The following is a 25811-nucleotide window of genomic DNA, read 5'->3' on the forward strand; positions in this document are numbered from 1 at the left end:
ACAATTGGTGTGGCCTCATCTGTGTCGGTAGAATACATAGTTGCAAAGTTCAAGCTTAGTTCCAAAACAAGAAGAGAACTCACCATAAATTTTCGGTCGATTCTGTCAACCTTTGTCAGATATGTGATGCACTTGTAGAGAGTCAGCAAGTGCATCACACATCTGACGAAGGTTGACAAGATTGACTAAAAATTTATGGTAGTTCCCTTCTTGTGTTGGAACTAAGCTTGAATTGAACTTTGCAACTAACTTCTCAGTTAACTGTACCAAGGAGGTTATATATAAGAAAGACCTTTTATACTGTACATTCATGCTCTTACAAGCTAAGTACAGATCATGTATAAAGGAGAGGTAAAAATTAAAGAGATATCTTACGACGACTATACCTGGTACCATTCCCTGTTTAAAGCTCCATTTATAGATGAACTCTGTGCATTGAGATGTGAACTCTCTATCCTTAGTTTTATGAGGAAGGACGACGATGATGATGATGATGTAAGTTTGTTCTTACATGATTATGTAGAAAAGAATACTGATCATGGAATATCACGAAACAATAGAAATGTACTATAGGATAGCCCTTTAAAACAAACAAGAGAGCCAGAGACTTGTAGTGAAGAATTGTGACCCAAATTGTTGGTATTTCAATTTAAAAGTGTAGTTTGCTATTATCTTGCCATCTTTTTTTCATAGAAATGTATGTATGCTTGGTAAAATAGATAATAAAGTTATTGTCAATAGAAAGGTCAATTTTATGTAATTCACTATGTGGTTGGTGCAATTGACACTGCCTCCTTTCAGTATTATAATTAGTGTTATACATGTAGTATGCCTGCCAGGTCTCCTTAAGTTACTGGGATCTCATAAGGCTTGTCCTCCTCTAGCCTTGGAGTGAACAACACCCTGGAATGTTGTATAAAGTAGAGGGGATTCATTCCTCAAGCTACCGACATCTAGCACACGCAGTCGTCCCTCAGTAAGACATCTGGAGCCGCATAGTTCCAGTTTAGAACTTTTATTCAGCCTGTCACACACCCTGGAATGTTGATTATTATTACTTTGCTACTACTGTAAGTCCAGTTATGTTCACGAATGCTTTACTTCATGGATTGCCCATCCATGTCTTTCTTTGACTTGAAATTTTTAGTCTCCACCAGACTTATTTTGCGGGCTGAATAAATCGTAGAAATCGGCCTAAAAAGGGTATTAATTGGCAAGAGAAGGTAGCCGGCCAGAGAAGCTCGCAAAAGAAGTCTGGTGGAGACTGAAATTTTGCTCATGACCAAGGAATTGTATCCCTCATGCTCTAACCTGCTTGTGACTACATGTACTAACAGATCTGTTGAATCCGTCTCTAAACGCTAATATAGATGACAGAGCCTGGCTAGCGCTTCATGCAACGTAGTCTCCATAGCATGCCAAAAACTGGGGGTTTGGGGGGTCTTCAGGGTCTTTGGGAGCTTTTATGTTATGTGCTATTTTCTTGACAACATAGCCGGCCTGGTTGAATTACCCCCGTACTACTAACTGGGCTAATCAGAAAACAGCCGAAGACCACCAAACCCCCAGTTCTATACCTTATAAGCCTGCTACGGAGGCTACATGCAACGCCTGTCATGTATAGTGAGGTGGTCATAGAAGTCCCCCTCCTTGGTACTGAAATGCAATCCCAACGTAGAAACCATAGTATGTGCACCGGATGCCAAGTTGTTGCTTTTCGTACAGTGGAGCATATACGTAAGGTTCTCTAGCCTGGGTGTCATCCTCCGAAGTTAACACCTGCTCTAGCTACATGTATCACGGAAGTCAGCGACAATAGGGTAGCCTGGGTACCATCCGGATTTTCGCTCCGCAACGCTGGGTACCCAGGCTAACAATAGGGAGCCGGCGGTAAATACGGCACCTAGGATGATCGCCACCGAAGTAGATTCAACCTAGGATCATTAAATTTTTAAAGATTGAGCGCTAGATCCAGAGCTTTCGTGTTTAAAACGTCTGTTATGACTAATCATGATAATGTGGCTTTGGAAATATCGCGCACCCCTACTTTGGATGTAGACTAGCAGTTGAACTTTTGGGGCGGGTGTAGGGCATGTTTGGGGTGTCACAAGAAGCCGAATACAAATGGAAGTGATATGCCATGAGAAAAAAATGCAAAACAACACACTGATTAGGCACAAAGGCCCGTCCTGGTCTGCTAAGGAGGCTACAACTTTGGAACAAAGCCCCATCTTGAGTTTGCGTTACAGCTCTCCAACAGATCAGCTAACCGAATTAGCCGTTTGGCCCTTGATGCGCCGCGGTACACGGCAAACAGGAAAACATCGAAAGGCGGGACTTCTTTGATCACAAGAAAAGGGTAAGATAGGAAAACATCACCATAGAATATTTCCTTCCGGCATCATCGGATTTTTTCCTCCATTAGTAGTGTTGTAGGCTTGTATGGTATACACGTACGAAGTCTCCTATATCCCAACACTACGCCGTACGTCTTTATTACCTGTTATTGGGGTTATGTTAGGTCGCTTCCTTTTAACAGAAGCTGTGCAACCTTGACCGTTTTTAGAACCGTGACATTGCTCAAATATTGATCTTGGGTGAGTCCTGGGTGTCTAACATTCCTATCAAAACTCACCGCTCGTATTGAGCTTTCTGCTGGTGTTTTTGTGTCCGACACGTTCTGAATACTGTTTGCGTTCTTTAAGTATCACTTTGCATAATTCACTGGGACTATATACCGTGAAAACAAAGCATTGTTTTCAAATCAAACATGTGTTGCCTCCCTGGCCCTTCAAACCCTGCACTCTTTGTACCACGTGACTCCTGCAGTAATGCATTTTATTCCAGGATGCTGATTGGTGGTTTTGATTTGATATTGGCCAATCGGGAGGCAGAATTTATCGCGCCACGTATCCGGAGGGCCGTCGTGCGCACGCGCACGGTGGGCCCCCGAAAAGGCGGACTGGCGAGGTGAACCCAAAATCTTTTGTTGTCATTCGGTAAGTACTCACGTAGTATTTCGCTACTTCCCGTCTTCATAGCGTAACATTTTTTCGCCATAATGAGTGTATTGTTTCGCTCAGTCATCCGTGGTCGGGCATGTGTGACTGTCATGGTGTTTTTGTTGACACCAGACGAACCCGCGGGCCTCGACGATTGAGGAGCAGCAGAGCGTGCCCAAGTGGGTACTGTCTCTGACAAATCCCGAGAAATGTTACTCACTCGCGCCAAAAAACGCCCATTGAGCTACTCGCTGACCGAGATTGTGTATCTACAAGACCTTACAAGTATGTGTATTGTGTCAGGGGACACGCGATAGCACTCCAAATCATGTTCTACCTGAAGCACTTTCAAAAGACCCGAATAACGGGGGACGCGGTAGAGCCCTATCAGATTTCTGCGCGGGCCCTTTTTACTCCCTAGAGAGCCTGGCCAAAAACGGTCCATTCTCAGCCCGCCCAGGCAAGACCCGCTCCCCAAATCTCTTATCCCGCTCAATGGCATTGTTTTGGGGTCTCCCAGGTTACGTAGGCTTTGTTGATTTTCCCTACAATTTCCCAGTCGTACGCTAGCCATCAGTGTTTGTTATTATCCAGGTTATTTTGGTCTGCTTTCGATCGTTTTTCTCCTTGACGGGCGCGCGATCCGGCCAGCCGCGAGATGTGTTGTTTTCCTAAACAACGAATTTCCAATGAGGACCAGGCGCGCCACGCCAACGCCTTCATTCCCGCTCATTTTCTCCAAGAAAACGGAAGCAACAACCCGCGATTTCCCTTTGTTTACATTGCCAGAACCGCGTTTTCTTTTTGCCCCCATCCGCTCGTAACCTTACCAGTAATGGCAACATTTTTGTAGCAAACAGATGCACGGCAACAAAAGATTTTCCCGTCTTCCCGCGGTTTTTAGCGTGGGCCCCAGAATCTTCCGCGTTTTCCCGCCCGAATGGCGTGACAAATAAAGAAATAAACTAGGGCGGGGGTCGCGACCGTACCCGGCCTCTGTGTACAAGTTGAGCTTATGATCAACATCAGGCCCTTCTTCCTCGGCTGATAACAACACTCAGTGGAACAAAAGTAGGCAAACGGAGAACGAGAAGCACCGGCACCGCTTCTTCATTCTGACAAAAGAATTGGCGGTTTATAACTTGATCAAGTGGAGGCTTCGCAACGATTTCCCACTCGTTGCTAGTGAAGCTGTAGCAGTGACCCAAGATTGAACCACAGGAGCACGGTGTGTGGTGGATGGCTTTGCCCCTGAGCCATTGCATTTGTCTGCCTTGTCTGTGCATTGAGATGTCCAAAGCAGCATAGTGCAATGGTGTCAGGGTCAGGGTTGAAAAATCGACGAGTTCAGATCAGCAACCACAGCATTTCAGACGACTTTTGCAAGAAGAAACCCCGTATTCCATATTTCTGTTATACAGGATAGCTGTTAGGGATTACAATGATCCTAGTTTCAAAATGCTGTGTCGAAAAATATTTATGACGTACCAATAGGCAATACTACTAGTAGTAAGTGTTGACTCAGTCATTGTTGCTACCATAGCCACTAGTGTTACTTAGAGACCTTTCCAAGATAGGTAACTAGGATATGGTGTTAAATCAGTAGACGTCATTGAGTCTATGTGGAAAAGAAACAACTGATTCTGTTATTCCGTGAGAGTATGCACTTGTGTGATAACAATTTGTAGTCATCATCGTATTTTAGTATGAAATGGTTAGATGAGAAATTATACACACTAGAATGGAATGCTTGACCTTTTTGATTGGAATTTCATCTTGACTTAGCAGACATTAGCCCTACTTGTAACTGTAATGTTCACAAGTAAATGATTTCTAAGCATTTCAAACCAGTTTCATCTCATTAAGTATTAACATGCAAGGATGCATGATTTTAGGATGAAAGAGGGATACGCTGACTAAACGTTCAGTGCTATGAAGTTTTTTATGTGATTCAATCCCACATATTTGGAAGGCTGTTGAGCAATGTAGCTTGTAAGGTAACTTGAAAGCGTGCGTGTTTTCTGCTTGGTCAGCTGTGTGGAAATTTCTTCTAAATGTCCGTCAACGTGCCGAAACATTGACAGTTCCCGACATGTTGATGAGACAATTTTGATAAACTGACATGAAGCTTCTCTTGAAAGAACCACCCATGTACAAATCCCCTGTCAGGGTCAACGACCTTTCTGTCCAACTTGTATTGACCAAGAGCTTACCTACAGATGTGTGTGCAGCAGGTAGTGTGTCGCTTGGACAAACAGGGCTAAATACTGGGTAACCCTGCGAGACAAGTGACCTCCATGTCCCAACAACTTTCAAAACAGTATCTTGTACATGTATCTTCATCTCACTTAACTCAATTTGCAACAACGATACACCAGAATTTGGTAGTACAATGGTACATGTTTTTATTTCATTCTGTTCACTTTAGCACGTTCATAAAGTAGAACTTCTAGAAGTTCCGATTGTGATTGTGTGACAATCGTACTTCGTAGGCCCAAAGTTGAAGCCATGGAACCACTATGTTGACTAGTCTTTCAGGGTTTGTTCTTTTCAAGTTACCATGCCATTCTTGTTTTGGGGAGGGGTGTGCGTTGATGCAGGGCTTTTTGCAACAACCCAGGAAGCTACCTGATGTAGATTTGAATTAAATTAAATGCCAAAAAGTGCAGAAAATGATTAACTTTGCCTTTAGTTTTGCTGGGTCGTCCCAAGTTTTTCAAATTGCATAACAATCTGCTATGTGGCAGTACATGTTCCCAGACTAACTCCAGCACTGTATCGTCAATTCATTTGTATGCAACAGAAAGTACTTTGTATCCTTAAAAGGGCTTTCCCAGTTATACCTGATAACATCTTGGCGTGTTTCCAATAAAGGTCTTACCTGGCAACTGGAGTCACTTTTTTCTAATTTGCGGTGTTTACACATGCCACTTGTTTTAACAGGCACCAAAAGGCAGTCATTGTTCCCTTTGGTTTCATTGCTCTGTGTCAGAGGTATGACATGAAAAGACTTGGGCAGCCTGTCAATTATTACAGGGAGCCCAAGGCCAAGTTGGGAATGTGGTTTGCTCAAGGTCGGGTCGAAATTGCGCTTGAGATTTAAAACAAACCTCATCTATCAGACTTAAGAAACAGGAAATAATCAGCCCGGTTTGAAGATAAGAGTTGACCACATTGCCCAACCTTGACTTCCCAGCAAATAAACGAGGTTATACAGTAACCCGCTAGGGCTAAGGTTGGATTACCTTGACCAAAAAGGCGAGACACCTAACAACGTTTGGCTTAGGTTACAGTTGTTTCCGTTGGTAAAAATAGCTCAGAGCTAAATAAAAGCCAGCATATTGAGGGGCTAGAAAACCCACTTACCTCCTAGCTAAGCTTGTTCGCTATATTTTCCTGATATGTACATATTATATTATGATTTATATTATATTATTTGATTTGATTTTTAGTAAGCTGCATTTGGAGGGTAAGTGACAGTCTGAAATTGTATACACAATGTTTTTGTGATGAAGAAATAAACTAAAACTAACAAAATTTGGCCAGTACAGTATTCAGAGACTTTACACGAAAAACAAGGTAAGATAGCAGCTGAAAGTGTCAAAATCGTAAACTGTGCTTTGTGACAGTCTTGGGGAAAAAAATCACCTAATACCAATTAAATTTGGCCAGTAGTGATCAGTGACTTTCACCAAAACAAGGTTAGATAGCTGTCAACCGTAAATTACAGCACACAATAAAACATTGCACCTATATTTTCATCAACCGTACTGCCATGTTGTCTATATTATACAGACAGCCCCATCGGCATTTGTTCATATTGATTTTTCCATGTCCTTGACGAAGAGATGTGTTGACAGAACTGCTGGATATGAAATATCGGTGAAGGACATGCAGAGATACCTACTGTATCTGTACTCCCAGAGGTTGACCATTGTGCTTGTGTGGTGTGCCCACATGTCAGAGTTCTTGACCATATGGCATGGAGCCTGACCTTCCATCAAGAAACCAGATAATCTCTTTATTTTGTGTGTATGGGAGGGATGTGTGTAAAAAAAAATGTGACTTTGTTCCAAGCAGCATACAGTGCTATGTTGTACAAAATTCAAAACTTCCTTCAATAAAATCTAAATGAATAGTTGCAGTGCAAAAACTGAGGGACCTACAGTATATATACCGCATCCTCTGATTGGTCGAACTGTCAATTTTGACAGTTAGCCCATCAGTAGGGAGTGTCCCATAATGATTCAGTCATCAGGATTGGTGCAGGAAATTGAGAAAGAATGACACATGAGGATAGCATTGAGATGTCATGACTAATATTGAGGTGTCTTCTATTATTAGAAAGATACATCATGAGTTTTTGTGACTGCTTCTTGGGGGGGGGGGTGAGTCAATTCGCCATCACTGATTCAATCACTGGATAATCAAATTGTCCTACATTTTGTTGTAAAAAGAGTCGGCAGTATTTTTATGTAGGCACCAAGAACAACTTATCCAGTTAATTTTGCCTTTGTTGTGGCTAAATACCTTAAGGCCGCACAACACAGTATTTATGGGCGAACCCCGTAGTCAAAAGTAGTCCGGGCACAAAGTAGTGCTGCACAATACTAGAGAAGGGTGCAGAGATTGTTCTGAGCATGGTATCGAGATAGAACCTGTGGTAAATGTCAGAGGAATATGTCAGTTTTGAGACTGTAGAAGTTGACTTATGGTGCGTGTTCAGTCGGCGTAGATTTGCGCTTGGATACTTGTCCCGCCTAGTACTGTGCGTCGGCTGCAGTTCCATGACCTCCGCAATGGCGCTAATAAAAGAGGGCATGAGAAGAAAACTAGCCGGCAAATTTGAGCTCATTTTCGCATATGTTGTACACTATACCCTGAAATTAAACATATCAAAAATCTGAACCTTGCTTGTGCACCCTACTATGATTTTCAGTGAGTCGAAGTGAGTCACTTTCGGGTCCTTAACTATAGAAATCCCCATAGGGCTAAAACTGTGTTGTGCCGCCTTGAACATCTGTGGAAACAAGATATGTGTCACTCAGGTCTGTGCTCCATGTAAAATGGTGCCTGTAAACACTTTGCCAAATGACCTATCTTGGGCAACTGGTGTATAGGGTTTTGATGTGCAGTGTTGTTTGATGTGTTAAATTATTGTTCCTGAAAGAGATAATGTACATGGCTTTACCACAGTTTACAATACAGATTACGTGTGCATTCTGGGGTGAAAAAGACAGTTACTCTTAATTTTCCCCCGAGTAAACAACAATGAAGAGAATTGCTGGAAAATATAACATTCTAAGCAGTCTCCAAAACATTATTTCTAATCCTGAATTTGAACTGCCTGCTTACTGTATTACAAAGACCTAGCCACCAGGCATTCAGTTGTGCATCTAGGCTAAGTACCTATAACGCACTTGAAAATGTGTATTGCTCCTATGACTGCATTACGTACTCCAAACATGACTGGAGTATTTGTGAGTTGATAACTGCCTGGCAATAATCCACTGCCACAGGACAAGAGCTAATGCAGTGCACAGTACTCTTTTCAACCAGCTTGTTATGCAACGGTCATATAATCATGTTAGATACGCCTGCCTTATCAAACAATACCACCTGAAACACCCCTAGCAGAAGGTAGTGTCGTAGCCCGAGAACTGGCCATAAGGACAACAATAGATGGGGAGCCCCTGAAAAATAGACGATAGGTTATTGAAGGGAGAGAGCACTGCCCTTTCAGCCACCTTGTCCACGGTTGCATTGTGTTGGTCTTTGTAATGTGCGAACAAAGCAGCACTGTGCAACTGTGTAGATGGTTGGCCCGCGCTGCAGTGACCAGGTGCCCACATATGTGGGAAGCAGTGCTCTACCTTACTGAGGTTATACAGATGTAGAAATTCAGATGTACACAGGCTAGGTACAAGGCAGATTTTATGCCTCCATTGATGGCCATTATTTTACAATGAACGGTATATACACACTGTATAATCTGGAAACCAGCATCCTGTCAAATATTGCAAGTACACCTTAAAATATTCCACAGTAAGATGGAAATGATACATCATACTTCATAGACGTGTTTCCCTATTCAAGTTATTTAGTACATGTAGTAAATAAAATTCTAGGAGTTTGGTTCCTATGTAACTTGTAAGGGCAATGCACAGGTCATAGAAACAAGTAATGATGACTACATAGTACAGAGTCAGCTGTAATGGTGTTATACTGTACAGTCCCTACTGGAATAGTACATATTCTGATAAAGTACTGTAAAATATTGAAATATTTGATAGGGATCTATGTTTGTCATTTTTTCCAGTGACCTATCCTAAGATGAAATCGACATCACACGGCATGAAGTGACGATGAACAAATGTACATGCACCACAATCTAGAAATGAGATAAACATTGTACTTCCAGTGCAAAATAGAAACCCAGATAAAAAAAGCCTAAAGCACGCCAAAAATAACCCCAAACCTCTGCTTGGAGAGTAAAACATCGGGGGCTCTTGAGGTAGGTTCTATAGATATGCCAATACCTTACTCAACAATCTAAATTTGGAATGACTGACTCATTCAAGTGTACATTCTAATCTAAATGGTGTGTCATAAAGTAGTGACCTCTGACCGTTTCTACTAGCCCCTGTATCTGAACGCAAGGCAATGTTACAACTTCTAATTGTAATAATATGAGATTGTGTTTTGGCGAAGTCTTTGTAGCTACAGTGTCAAATGTTTGTGAATGATTTTATGTGCGTAGTTTTATCAGTTTGCTGTTAAAAGAGCTGTTTGCATGTTAATTGTACCATCCGCTAATGATTAGGCGCAGTTACCATGGGGATGTGTACAAACACATGTAAACACATTTGCCTGTGCCGTTAGCAAACACTTGACCATTTCACGATTGCATTGTTTCGATACTGCATCATTGTTAGGTGGGTATTTTCTAATCATGAAGCTAATGTATTGTTTTGGCATCTTTTGTGTGTCTGGTAAAAGTAGTTGGAAGAATCTTTGTTCAGGGTAAGGCAACGAGTTAAAAGCAAACAAGCCAGCTTAAACTTGGTAAAGACTGTACAAAAGAATCAACGATAACATACCAGATTAGATATAAACTTTGTATTCAGTATTTTATAAGTCAGCTCTAGGGGTGGGTACTGGTTCGGGTAAACCTGGTCTGACTCAGAATAACTTCAAAGTTCAACAAAAATGAAAGTCATAATCCAAGGTTGTTTTTTTTTTTTTGTTACTTATAGACTTTTCTGTTTAGACATTATCATACTTGGTAATTTGGCCATAAGAGTACTTAGTAACCCAGAATCAGTCAGCCTTCTCACAAAAATTTAGAGTAGGTGGCTGAAACGAAAAAGTAGCTAGCGAGCCATGAAGGGGTTTGTAATGGAGACTACAATTTTTTTCATAAATTTACACGAAAGTAGGCGGCGCAAAAATTTGGAGTAGGCGGTGATTTTTGCCTGTTGCCACCTTGTTTTGAGAAGGCTGATCAAACTAGATTAGCCTCAATTCATAATCATATGTTTCTCAGATTTCTGCATCGAAAATAACTACATAATATTCCAATACATTAAATTCAAACGTAATTTGTGGCAATGAGACTTGTGCCTCACTCTCCAACTTATGGCCACACCAATTTAATTTGTTGGTTCTCGGATTCGCCTCTTCATTTTTTTCTGATTTGCAAAAAAAAAAAAAAAAAGATTCTGGTTCTGAATCAACTCAAAAATGGTCATATTTTGCCCCCAACAGTTGAGGAAAGTCATTTTCTTCCTAGATGTTACAGTTTTTCCATCTATCAATGCAGTGGTTTGATTAAAACTTCAAAATTCATTGTTTAAATTTTACCCTAGTCTTTTGTGTTGACTTCATGGCTCCTATCGAAGCATTTGGGGCTATAATAGGATGCCTAGACCTGTTTTTATTTTTTTTTCGCCCTGTCGCTTCATATTTTTTCTGAAAAAATCCGAGAACCAACAAATTAAATTGGTGTGGCCTATGGTACACAATATAGTACCTTATTTTTACTTTAATACAATAATCTGGACCTAGACATGATACTCTGGATCTGGACTTGAACCTGATTGAGCTGAATTAGCCGAACCAACCCCCGGTCAGCTCATTAAAAGAATTTTGCCTCTGGTCTCAACAAACTTCATTTTTGACTGCTTGTGTCCCCGTTTCGATACATGTACAAAATGTACAATGTACATTACCACCAAAGTGATGCATGCATGCACTGAAATATGCAAATGCTCTTGTTACCATGCAGATCGGGAGAGCAATTATGTAATCTCCAAGCAGATCTTTTGGTGGCTGCATGGAGGAAGAAAAAAGCTTTCTACCTCCATGGTGGCTGCAAGACAGTATCAAATTGGCACAAAACAGATGCCAGTATTAAGAAGAAAGCCATATAAAAATGCGTAAAACACGTCAAAAATAAGCCAAAAACCAAAACCTCTGCTTGGAGAGGAACAATTATGGGTATTTGTATTTCAGATCAGAAAGTTGGCAAGGAGCTTTTAGATCTATGAATTCAAATCATGTGGATCTGTTGCCAATCATGCTTTTCTGACATGTCTGGGAAGTATACCTCTGTATTATTATTATAACTTTTGTTGAAAGAAAATGTAAGCTGTAAGAAATAGCTGACTGTAAGGCCACAGCAAGTAATTTTTATGGGTGACATCAGCGTGCGCATTAATTTTCGCCTGATTTTGGAAAAAAAAACAAGAAATTTTGTTGCCTTCTGACAGTGGTCGCCATGCCGAAAATTTCTCTTGCCATTGTTAGAAGGTGTATGGCAAGGAAGAGACAAGAAAAGGCTCTGATTTAATGTTTTGTTTCTTACTTTGATGCAGTGACATGTGATGTTGGCTGTGTATGTGTGATGTTCCCACTGAATCAAAATCATTTGTACGATGATTGAGTCAATGATAATTGAGTCAATGTCATAATTTTAAAATGTAGGAACCTTGTTTTTTTTACCCGCCTTGTTTTTTTTTTTTTGAGTCTGCGGAGGATATATGTCATCCATAAAATTTACTTACTGTGGCCTAAGTAGAAACATAATCCTCCACCCCAAATGCCTGCTTGGAGGTTAAAAGTTTACTCATACCAGGTAACAGAAGTTGTCCTACTCGCCCTATGTTATGAAATATTATTTTTCTGCCTGATATTAATGATAAATGATGTTCTCTTTATCAGTTTCCAAAGCACAAACCTTTAGGCAAGGTAAAAAGTTCATTTGCATTTGTCCCAGATACTGGCCCTCCTCTTCCATCACACCTTTTATTCCCAGTAGATTGGTTCTGCTCAGTATGAAAATCTCATGATCCAAACAGGATTGAAACTGTAGGGTTTTTATTGCACTATGTATATAATATACCATTCTGATCTGATAAAAGAAGAAGTACTTTATTGCGCAACAGATGTAGCGGGTACAACGTATGGCAAAATATACATACATTGTTGGTGATGCTAACATACATACATAGTTGGTGATGCTAAAAATATCTAACAGTTCTACTAACTGTACTAAGAATCTGGTCTACTTTCATACATGTAAACAATGTATAACAATAAAGAGGCACTAATTATACTAATCTAACTATTGATAGTAATATATTTTGTCAGAAACATTTCTTGTTTTGTCAGCAAATTATGTATAGTAGCATATTGAATGAAATTAACTATTTCGATATTCATCAGTATTTGAAGAAAAAAAATTATTTATGTCAATCTGTGTCATGTGAAACAAGGTAACACAATGCATAGGTACTTGTAGTATTTTACATCATGGTAAGTTGTATATATTTAGGTTAGAGTAATATGTAAGAGATAAAGAACACTATGAGGTGTTTCAGGAGTGCAGCACTTGTTCTTACCTGATTAAAACAATACAATAAATCAGTACATGCATCTTGAACAGCTTTTTGTGTTCTTTGAATTTTGGTTTGATATTTGTACACAAATTCGGATGAAAGAACTTAAAAGGCTTGGCCACTTTTGCACTGTGAAAATAACCGATGATTGAATTAAGATCTGTTACAACACAGTGAATTGACAGGTAATACCAATCCACTGATGGAGAGAGAAGAACAAGTTACATGTATGTTGTGACTTGACGCACCACACTGGCATTCAATGTAGAAATCCCCAGAAGTTTTACTGTTCAAGGTTAAGGACAAACCAACTTTATTACAGTGGAGTTGCATGAAATAAACAAAGACAGAGGTATGTCCAGTATCAGGGTGAAGTGGCAGAAGTTAGGGTGGCAGAAGTTGTCCGAAGTTGTCCGAAGTTACGACCATTTCCGAGTGGTTTTGGGGGTTATCGGGAGTAAAGTCTGACGTCACTGTAACTTCCGACACTTGTGGGGTAGGGTGGCAGGTGTCTGAAGTTGTCTGAAATTGTCTGAAGTTACGTGACGTCACTGTAACTTCCGACACTTGTGGGGTAGGGTGGCAGGTGTCTGAAGTTGTCTGAAGTTGTCGTGACGTCACTGTAACTTTCGACACTTGTGGGGTAGGTGGCAGGTGTCTGAAGTTGTCTGAAGTTACGTGACGTCACTTTAACTTCCGACACTTCAGGTGTCCGAAGTTGTCTGAAGTTGAAGATGGAAAGATTGAAAGCAAAAAAGTTCCAGTTTTGACATTTAATAAACATTTTCAATGTTGCATTTAACGTATTGTAGGTTGTAGGTTTTGCTGGAGTCATGTTAGACGAACTAATATTTTTTTTATATTATTTTATATTTTCTCGGAATCCGTAATCTGGGTGTCGTCAGGCGTTTATTGTTTATCAAAAGTTTGATTCCTGGTGGGGTGCCTAACGCGTCTGCAATCATCACGTGGGGACGATCACCACCAAGACCATAATTATAATGAAAAACTGACGTAACTTTATCATTAACCTGAAGATTTGTTGGGTTCAGTTTACCCGACGACGTCTGCGCACGTTGTCCTTGATGATCCATAGACTGGCTACTATGCTGGTTAGTTTACGTCCGCTCCGATAGTAGCGACTATGATCAAACCGCCAGGTAAATGTTTTAAATTACAAGTGACACCGTTTAGAACACACTCCACGGTTCGAATTACAAGTGACACACTTATAGAATCACATTCGAATTACCGGCCAGTTCGAATTACAACGTAAATGACGCCAGATGTTGACATCTCAAACGTGCCTTTCGCGCGTAGAAGTCATGTTACAAGTTAATGGATATATTTTGTAGATATTCGTGATCTGGGACTAGTGCGGCGCTTGCTTACTCTTTACGAGAAGATTGATTTCAACAGGAGCGCCAACCACATCCACCATAGTATCATGGTTTTCATGGTGTGCCCAAAGTGAACTGTCGTGAAAACACGACACTCCTAACTTCGTACACTCACACGGCCCTACGTACCAAGTTATTTCGCTTACCGTGTGACGTAACTTGATTTTAACTTCATACCATTCACCCTGATACTCCGGGAGAGTGTCTAAACTTAGGATGACGTCATAACTTCGGACAACTTCCGACAACTTCCGACACCTCCCGGGAGACTGTCTAAAGTTAGGATGACGTCATAACTTCGGACAACTTCGGACAACTTCTGCCACCTCCTGGGAGACTGTCTAAAGTTAGGATGACGTCATAACATAACTTCGGACAACTTCGGATGCGTCCGATAGCAGGCCGACAGGAGAGTCAAAATACGGAAAAGCACGAAGTTACATATGACGTAAGCTGATGTTAACTTCTGACAACTTCTGCCATTTCACCCTGATACTGGACATGTATGCAAAGACAAAAGCTTTGCACAGAAGGGAATGGCATTTTCGTTTCCCTAGAAAAATTGTCATGGAAAACTAGTAACAAAGATGGCAAATTTGAAAAAAAAAAAAAAAAACTTGAACCAAAATGCCTTCCCCCTTCAACAAATCTTAGTTGGTCCCTCCCTCATGTCCTAAGTCTGTTTCTCATTAGCATGGTCCATGAGAAAGAAAGACTTCCTTATAAGACTGGCAGATTTTATTTCATGCAGCTTGGAGTCAGCATGTTGTTTCTGAAAGGTCTGTGTGCTGTGAAAGGCTCCTTAGTACTGGTAAATCCCCTGTGCCCTTGACCCTGAAATGGGTCAGCAGGGCTAGGGCTCCTTACGCAATACCAACAACACAAATTACCCTGGTATGTCAGGCTCAACAGATGTAGAATACTGCACTTCAGTTTAGGCCACACCAGTTTAATTTGTTGCTTCTCTGATTTTTTTCAGAAAAAATATGAAGCGACAGGGCAAAATAAAAAAATGTAAAAAACATACTAAGGCACCCCGTGATAGCCGGAAATGGTACAATATAACTTATAACTAAATAAGCTATGACATCAACATACCAGGCTGGTTTATAATTAAAACAATATATTTTGAACTTTAAATGAATTAAAGGAGGAAGAGGACTTTCTTCAACCGTTCGAGCCAAAATATGTCTTTCATTGTGCATTTTGCATTTGATTTAGAACCTAGAATTTTTTTTTTTTTTGCAAATAAGAAAAAAATGAACAGGGCGAATCCGAGAAACAACAAATTAAATTGGCGTGGCCTTAGCAAAAGTTTGCAGTCCGAGAATAATGGAGGTGTTCACGGAACTATATGTTTCACGGTAGCAGCAGGTGCAAGAGAATGGAAGGTGATAGGCTTGTAGTACAGAAGTAACTGCACAATCCCGCAAACATAAAAGTAGCACGAAAAAAAATTAGGAATTAGGCCACACCAATTTAATTTCTTGGTTAACAGATTTTTCTACAAAAATAATGGAGCGGGCGGGCGAAAAATAGATAAAAATTAAAACAGGCCTAGGCATCCTATTATGGCCCAAAATGGTACGATAGGAGCCATGAAGTCAACACACCAGGCTGGTTCAAAATTTTGACAATGAATTTTGAACTTTTAATGATACCACTGCATTGAAAGATGGAATGACTTAAACAAGAAGTATGAAAAGGACTGTTTTTAACTGTTCACGGCAAAATATGAGCATTTTGCAGTTGATTCTGAATTTTTATTTTTATTTGCAAATCAGAAAAAAATGAAGCGGCGAATCCGTTAACCAAGAAATTAAATTGGCCTTACAGTATCCTGAGAGCAAGAACTTGCACTTCCTGTTTGTAGTGAACAAGAATAATTATCCACATCAAATCTCAGTGTTCTTATTTGCTACCTAGCAAAGGAAGTGTATGGCTTAGGAACAGGTTTAGTTGGGTGAGTATGAATAGTCTTTCTCTACTATCCAGGTAGGCAGAATTTATCAGCCAGCGTTGCGACGAACCAAAAAAACTATTGACAAAGATTTTGTAGAGCCCAAGGCTATCCCATGCAGCTTCAGGTGAGGATTTCACCTGACCCATCCTAATCCTATAGTAGATCCAAGCTAGATTGTTAAACTGTAAACCCAAGTTATAGTTAAGGTCACTGAACACATTATCTATCCCCAACCCCTGTAGTCAATAGTAGGTATACAGTGTGGCACAGTACTTGAAAAGTCTTCTGTGCATGATGGCTACGTGTAGGTACAATGTAGAAACTGATACCTCAAATGACCCTGACTTGGCTCGTACAATGTGCCTGACATATACATGTAAACATTTAGGGAGTGCGTGCCTAAATTACTTACCACATTTTCCACAAGAGAAACCTCATCAAAGGTGTTTTTTTTTAATTAAAAGAAAACCCATCAAAGGTCTGGCTTAGTCCCTCAAAACCAAAAATGGTCTGCCCTAATCCATAGTACAAAAACAATTGGTCACACAAAAACAGCAGAGGTCTCAAAATCTACTGTACTGTGTAGTGTTGACAAAGCTATTCTATTGATGACAAAGAGTAATGAATTGTTTATGTGAGTAACCTTGGTACTTGTTAGAAAACCTTGTTTTGAACTCGTTACTGGGTATGATATACCTACATGTAACAACCCTCTGATTCTCAAGAAATATACTTGTACTCTAGAATAAAAATTCTACAGTACAGGCATTTAGATGTCTTTTTTGCAAATAATTATAGGCTCTTTTTTGCAATATTCAAATTCAAAAACATTTCAGTTTGACACAGAAGACCTTTTCTCCCAATTAGATCTAGATATAGCTGTACCATCAGTGAGAACAGTGTTTAATGGTTGTGGAATTCTGAAGAACAACTGACTGTTGTATCCTGCATTTAGTCTTCGTGAAAAACAAAGCAGTACTGTTGATATGCACAGATACTCGCCTGCTTGTAGTATCAGTTCCATAACAACAGCTGTGTGTTCATCTTATTTTCCCTTACAGGTTAAGGAAGGTCAGATGGATCAAGAGATAACGTGACCTTGCTGGCTGCCCTGACCTTGACCCAAGAATGGGAGGATCTCCATCTGCCTGACCTTTGACTTTTTGCACCAAATGAATAAATAAATAAACTCCAGTGACGCAGGATTTGATAATGAAGTGCATTTTTGGGTTGACTTCACTTTTCGTGAAATTTGAAGCAGACAAGGTGGTGATTTTGGACGAGAGGACTTTTGCTACACCCTTTCCTTTTTGTAGATATCCTCATCAAGTACATGAATAATAAGCTGAGTGTGTCTGCAACAGGCATATTCTTTATTTCAGCGTACTAATGACGTGACTGGTTCCATCTGGAGAATAGCACATGTATTGCAGGATGCAAAGTACTATGAAAACTAGAGTCCCACGATCTCATACCTTCGCCAAATGATGTTAATCTTTTTAACTGACAAAGATGATTCCTTCTGATTATGCAAATAAAATCCTCATTTGTATTATTTTTATATTATAATATTGTATTATAATATTGTATTATATAGTTGATCACATTCTCCATCAAAAGACAGCCTTATCTTAGCAAAGAAAGCCATTCTATCATTTCCTCATAAATTATGCAAATGAGGTCCTTATTTGAATAAGTTATGTTTAATGATGTTCACCTTCACTTAACTTTCAAATACCCCAAGTATGAAATTCCAGGCAGTTAGCATTATGGAATTATAACATTTTCTCATTAATTATGCAAATTAGGTGTTAATTTACATAATATCTGCCTGTGTTTCTCTCGTTCTCAATTACATATCTCACAAGCTTGAATAGTCCTATAATGTAATGCACCTGATTTATAGAATCTCCCCATTAATTATGCAAATTAGATCCAGATTTGCATAATTGTTGCATAATTATGTCAAGCATTACTTGAGCTACCTACATACCAAAAATCACGACGATCCGCCCACCAGTTCTTGAGTTATTCTCTTTTGAATATTTTCAAACAGATAGCCCTGCAGTTCCTACGCAAGCCGCTAGGGGGCCCAAACTCATGTCACTTCTTCCCCAGCATGAGAGCTACCTACCATCCAAATTTCGTCACCCCAGCATGTGTAGATCATGTACCATAACAAGCCGCTAGGGGGTCCAAAATCTAATCATTTCTAGGTCTCATCAAGACCTACCCACCTACCAATATCAAGATAATCCATCTAAGCTGTCTCGAGTTATGCTGTTGACAGACACACACACACACACACAGACACACGGCCAGGAAAACATAACCTTCTTGGCGAAGGTAAAAATCAAGGATTACAGTTTAACTAAATGTTATTGTTAAACACTTAGTTGACTGAAGATGCACACTTATTTTCATACTACCAGACAACATTTTGTGAAATGGGAAAGATCCTGCATGTTAAAAATGTGAAAAAATCAGGAATTACAGTTTAACTCAAAACTATTATTGTTAAACACTTCGTCAAGAGTGAAGATGTACATTTTTTTTAAATTTTCATACCACTAGACAATATTTCGTGAAATGGGAAAGATCCTGCATATCAAAAATGCTGTTGGTTACCCATATATGTTATTCACCTGAAAAGTAGCTTGCTTTGAACTGTAAGTGGAACTTCTCTTTACAACTGCAATGGCCTGTAAGAAGCCGTGGGTTTGAAATATGGGTGTAAACTGTGTCTTGCTTTGCACTTCACAAAGATGGATGAAAGGAAGCCTAGATTCAAACCTTCCTCATTTGCTACCGTTGACCCACTTTACCAGCAGGCTACAGGCCCGTGGGAGTTGGAAATTGGGTCTCCTAAATCAAATTTGCAGTTGTGAGCATTATCTTGAACTACCTGGGTGACAGATGGATGCTTTTTGAATATTTTGACGGGTTAAAAACGGGCCAGAAATACATGATGTAAACTGAAGTACAGCGATAAAGAAATGCTTGCAGATAACAAATGGATGTTAATAATCTATACCCTTCTCCCATTGTCATCCTTTATTTATTTATGAAGATTTACCACATTTGTGGAAGGATTTTCAAAACAGGTGATAATTACCTCTTCAAGATGTCAACCCTGAGACCAGACTGTAAGGTTTGAACCACTCACACTGGGAAGGTCCCCCACTCTTTTCAATAAGTGCGTTGGGTTCTTTAACGTGCGCGGGGTGTGGCTCTCCCAAACACGGGGCCTCCATTTAACGTCCTATCCAAGGGATGTCTCTAGCCAAAGCTAGGTACTCATTTATACCTGAGTGAGGTGAGGATAGTCGTATAAAGTGCCTTTCCTAAGGGTACAAGATTGGTGGCATTGGTTAGGATATGAACCCAGGACCTCTTGGGCCTGAGCCGAACACTCAACCATTATGCCACACGACCCCAAATACTTGCCATATTTCCATTCTTTCTGCTGTTCTACATTGAAGACACATTCACACTCTTGCCAGACAGATGAAAACACCAACAGGTGTGTCCAACAAAATGTCATGGCGTGGCAACAGCACACATCTCTCATGGAGGTGAATGTCGACCTAGATACATGTACAAGGACAGGTCCGCTGGATGGTGGTGTAAATTGATTTATTGATAGATTGGTACATAAATGCGTGTAAAAAACATGGTAGCCCACTACTGCACAGGTAAACCTGACTGAATTATGTAATTTTACATTTGAAAACCCACACTCAAGTAAGAGGAGGCTAATATACATTTTACATGTACAAGGAATACTGAAATCATCCTACACCCTGACCAAATAGTTGCACAGTCATACACTAAAACTGTTCTGTTGGTGTTGCATACTACGTGTAGTAATCTACATTCTAACTGTGAGAACTGATTTTATGAATCAGCCTTACATGTCCATGTACCTGGACTGTGAGAGTTTTACATTAGATTCAGAACATTTTTCCACAAATAGCTTTCCCTTGTCCTGGCCAGTTGCATTTCACCATCTGGATGATAGGTGGTGTCTATAGGGTGTATTAACAGCAGATCTAATTACAAATTTGTACAACATAATTGCCACAGGGTTTGTAAGGTTACAGGTGAACGATGATGGCGGGTTTATGCACATCATGGAAAGATTATGAATGATGAAGGCATTCAAAGCTCATGTTACTCTGTGCTTTAAGAAATAATGGGAAAGTATTTGATATGATAGAGCTCTATTTATGTTTACCTTTGCAGAAGAAAGCATTGTTTTTGCTCTGTTTCTTCTTCCTCTTCTCCAAACAAATAAGGTCAATGACCTGAACCAGACATCTGTCACCATGGTAACTAGTGTTGGGTTACATCATGTTGCAATTTTATATTAGGAGGGATTTAGTTATTGTCTTCAATTGCCAGGTGGAAAATCAAACTCTTAAAGTTATGACTACATGTTGGTTGTGTTTTAGCCATAATGAACATTTGTTTTATGGCCATTGGTGACTTTGTTTACCGTTTTAATTAGCAAAGTCAGTGGCAACAAACATGGCATGATTATTTATGAGATCAGTAAAAAATCAGTGCAAAGTTAGGCACCCCCCCGTTATGGAATAGATTCAGACTGAGTGATAAACTTTGCCCTTTCTGCAGTTCCAAGATGGCAGCAAAGCAGAAGTTGAGGGAACAGGTTGCATCAGGGAAACTGAAAGCTGGCATCACGACCCCGGCCAACCCCTCGACTGACCTCGCCATGATGGCCGCCTGTCCCGACACCTTCGACCTTTTCAAGGACATCTTGACCTTGGGTGGTGTGGAGCAGGGTGTGGTGGACTTGGAAGAGAAAGACGAAGTTGGGATGACAGCTTTGCACTGGGCGGTTATTTACGAACGGGTACTTGAAACAATGGCTTCTGTGACAGTTGGTTAATTAGGTTATTTATAGAGTAGGTTCCGTGACCTACAATGTATGTACATGTACTACACGTAGCAGGTCATGTGACCCTGTATAATGGTATGGTCCAAAAAGTGGTTGGTTATTCAAATAACTGACCACTTTTGAGGTTACAGCTTGATAGCCAATGGGAAATGGAGCCTTCTGATTGGTCAACGTCTTCTGGCTATATGATAATAGTAGTACTTTTCATTAATGCACACTTGGTCACCATGTCTCCATACATGTAAGTGCGTAAGAGCTCAAGCTAGCGCAACATGTCTTCATCAAACTAGGCTAAGACTTCTTTTTACCATTGCCATGAAATACATGTTCCTAGTAGAGTACTCTAGGTGACTGTAAATTATGCATTATATCCTGTTCTGTGCTGTATTAGTTGGACTCGGTAAGGCTGCTGATACAGAAGGGTGCTGTCGTCGACCAAAAAGATACCCTTGGCTTTACTCCTCTCTTCTACTGCACAGGTATCTTCACTGTAGAACTTCTGTAATCATCCACTGTATACATACATGTACATGTACCTTTCTGTCCTAAAAAAATTAAGTTCAATTGCTAGCATTGCTTGTAATACTATTGTTTTTATGTTAGCCATATGTGTTTCCTCAGGCATAAAATTAAAGTGTATTAAGTGGGCCCTGAAGTATTGACGACGTTACCTGAGACAGTGATACCTGCATTTATGTTCATGTACATGTATTTCTGATCAATGGATACACAAGAGTGTAGCATTTGGTAACACATGACGTGAAGCCAACAAACAAGCTTGAAATTCAGCCAAAAGGAAGACAGAAAACATGTTAAGAATGTCATAAGGTCACTCAATGATTATAAGCTACATACAATGGTTTGACTAAAGAGTATATCTAAGACTTGTGATGATCCACCTTGATTTGTTATTGTACCTCAGGAAGGAAGCCCAATGTGGATGTCGCCAGGGTTCTTATAGAGGAAGGAAAGGCTGATGTTAACGCCAGGACAAACACACTCTCCACACCTCTGCATGGAGCTGCTCTGCAAGGAAATCATGGTAAACAAGTGCTTTTAGAAAAAGCTGTCGATTGACGCCGTTGTATTTTTGCACAACAAAATCGTATGCAAAAAATATGTTTTTTTTATGAAGTGATGATAAAGTCTTTGAAATCTAGCTATGCTATACTACATACACATGTACATTGGGATTGTCACTATTGGCATGTAGATAGTTTAGGAAAAGATAACCAGAATTGATGCTCATTAGGAGCTAGTTCACGTCATTTTTAAGTGAGGAAATTAGATTCTTAATTATCAAATCTGAAATACAAAGATTTCTTATATGATGTCAGGAGCAATTGATTTCAATTGTGCATGTTTTTTATGTTGACAGCTTGTCAATGGCCATACTACATGTAATATATTACCCATAGCGAGAATGTTAATCTCCAAGAATGCAATATCAGGCAACACTTGCCCATATAATGGAAAGAACAGTAATAACAACTAGTTTTTTTTTTATGTTAAAATAATAAGTAGTAACGTTGACAACTAGTTTTGGAATGTTAAAAAGCAAAACAGCGGATGTTAAAAAGAAAATTAAAAAAAAGACATATGTCGAGACTTGAATAATTAGTTTTTGAGTGTTAAAAGCAAAACAGCGTCTGTTAAAAAGAAAATTTAAAAAAAAAAGTTCCGTAGGGGGGATCGAACTCACTGCCTGTAGACACCGCCATTGCCAATACAGCCTCCTTACCAATTGAGCCATTAGAGTAACCATGCAAGTAAGGCTTCAAAAGGAGTATTTATAAAACGAGTTAACATTCCCGAGGAAGAACAATTAACGTGAAATTATATTTGAAATGTATATTTGTGTCAAACATAGAGCTATGTTGACATTTTATCACACAGTAGCCCAGTTTTTAGTGCTTCATGCATAAGAGACGAGGAAGTGGAGACACAATAACAGGAATCGGTCAACAGAAATAGCCCGGATGTAGGACGAACGAACGTACGAACGACCAGGGAGCATGTAGGAAACCCAGCAGGCGCGTCAATCGAAAAAAAATCATGTTGTGTAGTGTACAGTAACTGCTTTCACATCATTATGCAGTTATACATGTATGTACCAAAAAGTTGTAGTGTATTGTATACATTGTATGCTATGGATAGGAGTCAAAATTTCTTAGAAAATCCAACTACTACTTTTTTTTAGAAATGTATTTTGTATATACATGTAGAATGTTATATGTTTAGTCTATTTGTATGTATGTATGTAAATATTATGTTGCTGGGTCAATGTGCCTGAAATTCACTATCTCATTCATGTGTCTTACTCTTAGCATCCAATGATTTAGCAGTTCCAGTTTGTAGATTGTGTGTTGTGTACAACAAGGGGACTGTGAGGGTAAGAACAGTTCCAAACTTCCACATATTTATCAGTGGATGAAAATTCAACCCTTTTGCTTTCCAGACTGCCTAAAGCTGCTCCTGAAGCATGGTGCTGACCCAAATATACATGATGAGGAGGGCACCAGTTCCCTGGACCTGTGCAGGAATGATGACGTCACCAAGGCTCTACTCTACAAACACAGCAGCCACAAGGAGTCGGCAAAGGAGAAGGCTGGTCAGTCATTCCTCTGTCTCAGACAAGTGTAGAGATCCTATAGTGTAAGAAGTTACTAAGAACATATATCTTGAAAAGGAAGAATCTATTTCTACAAAAATGTAGGTAATAAGAATTTGGGTCTTGAGAAAAGGAAGATATTCTTGGTGCGAGATGAAGTAAGAAGCTACATGTATTTCTACCAAATAAAAATGTAGTGTTCTTGGGGTAAGAACTTTGCATTCGTGAATAGTTTCACCAGGTTGATAAGATACTGAGTAAAGAGGCTCTTTTTACACAACCAAGTCTTTTATTCGGCCGACGTTTTGGTGACCATCTGTCACCTTCTTCATGGCAATTTTGACTGGTTCACATTGCACTGTGTTGTAGACCGCATTATACAAAAAAAATTGATGTAGATAAAGTTCCCTGTAACAACACGTGTAGGTATGTAAATATTGTACGCTTTTGAATGCATCTACAGCAGCGACACCTGTGCTGCAATGTAATGTGAACCAGTCAGAATTGCCCTGAGGAAGGTGACACATGGTCACCGAGACATCGGCTGAATAAAAGAATTGGTTGTGTAAAAAGAGTCTCTTTACCGTATGTACTTTGTTGTGTTTATACATGACGTGTATTGTACATTTTACATGTAGGTGCCTGTTGTTCCTGGTGCCACAGCCCCAGTTCCAACCTGAAGAGATGCTCTCGCTGTCATCTCAAGTTCTACTGCAGCAAAGAGTGTCAGGCGAAAGACTGGAAGGAGGGCGGCCACAAACATGAGTGTAAAGGTGAGAGAGATAGTCATGGCATGTAGTTTTAATGTGCTTGTGGTTAGTTACATGTGCATGCTCAGACTGATGCACTCCCTGGACATGTCTGTACATGGTAAGCTTGCAAATCCTGGACTCTAGCAGCAAAAGACAAAAGAAAACAGACCACAGAGATGAAATGCCTTCGAAAGATTCTATGGATCACAAACATGACTGCATATCAAATGATGACATACGAAACACAGTCAAACAAAGTGTAGGTCCATCCTAACCACAGTAAAGAAACGGAAATTGAAGTAGTGTGAGCACGCGAATAGCCTAAACCATCATGCAAGGAACAAACTAGGGAGGAAGAAATTTGTAGCAAACAGAAAAAAATGGGTGAATAAGATCAGAGAATGGACCGGCTCAACACTAAGTGAAACATTTAGAGAAACAAAACCAGGCAGGGTGGAGAAAACTGGTTGGCAGACCATCTTTGGTGTCCGATGGTCAAAAGACTCGATAGAGATAGATGAGATGAGAGCACATGTATATGGTCCCAACATTACATTAGCACATGCTACATTTAGTCCCCTGTCAGTTCTTTCATTGATTCTAAAATATGGCTTGATGGTTGTCTATCTTGTAGCTTTTTGTGAGCACAACTTACAAGAGGAACTTCTTCCTACAGGGTTCGTTGTAGCTGTACCAATAGAGCAGGCCAGCCCAGGCTATGTGACCACCTTTAGTAACGTCCTGACTGCCCAGCGCCCTACGTTCTCCATTCACATGAACAGCAAGGAAACAGCAGCCGCAAGGAACCAGAAATATCTGAAGAACAAACAGTTCATCGTTAAGGTGCAGACACCCATTGGTATGTATTGCTGTTAGCATTCCACAATACAAGTATGTACAACACAACACAATACAAATGTAGTGTAAGTTTGGGTGGCATTGAGTGGCGTCGTGGTAGAGCGTTCGACTATGAAACGGTGAGACCCGGGTTTGATCCCGAGTCGTACCCGGGACATGTCTGGTCATGCGCCCTGATGTTGTGCCCTTGGGAAAGGCACTTAAGACGACTTTCCTCACTCCAGCCAGGTGTGAATAATGGGTACCTAACTTCGGTTGGAGAAAGTCGTATTGAGGTCACCTTGTGGCGCCGAATGGCAGCCGCACAGACCCTTGCGACAGTTCCAAAAAGTGTGTGTGGAGCAAATGTTATATGTATCATGTGTATTATGTGATTGTAAACCCTGCATCAATTCAGTGCTGTAA

General features: G+C 40.1%; 1 protein-coding gene across 1 annotated transcript; it reads left to right on the forward strand.

Moving 5' to 3' along the window:
* The first annotated feature begins 2931 nt into the window (after window positions 1-2931).
* Window positions 2932-25811, forward strand: LOC109464522 (tankyrase-2-like). Its single transcript, XM_019761528.1, has 8 exons — window positions 2932-2999; window positions 20900-21140; window positions 21577-21664; window positions 22108-22227; window positions 23644-23796; window positions 24435-24569; window positions 25225-25407; window positions 25804-25811. Exons 2-8 carry the CDS (start codon window positions 20907-20909, stop codon window positions 25809-25811), a joined length of 921 nt encoding a protein of 306 aa, XP_019617087.1. The 5' UTR covers window positions 2932-2999; window positions 20900-20906.

This window comes from Branchiostoma belcheri, unplaced genomic scaffold, assembly GCF_001625305.1.
Source record: "Branchiostoma belcheri isolate BF01 breed outbred unplaced genomic scaffold, Haploidv18h27 scaffold14, whole genome shotgun sequence".
NCBI classification, from domain to species: Eukaryota; Metazoa; Chordata; class Leptocardii; order Amphioxiformes; family Branchiostomatidae; genus Branchiostoma; species Branchiostoma belcheri.

What these genes read in the sequence shown, in the direction of transcription:
- LOC109464522 (XM_019761528.1), top strand. Translation starts at nt 20,907, where the DNA reads ATGGCAGCAAAGCAGAAGTTGAGGGAACAGGTTGCATCAGGGAAACTG. An exon ending in GGGCGGTTATTTACGAACGG is followed by an intron (nt 21,141 to 21,576) that starts GTACTTGAAACA and finishes GTGCTGTATTAG; the next exon opens with TTGGACTCGGTAAGGCTGCT. An exon ending in CCACAAACATGAGTGTAAAG is followed by an intron (nt 24,570 to 25,224) that starts GTGAGAGAGATA and finishes TTCTTCCTACAG; the next exon opens with GGTTCGTTGTAGCTGTACCA.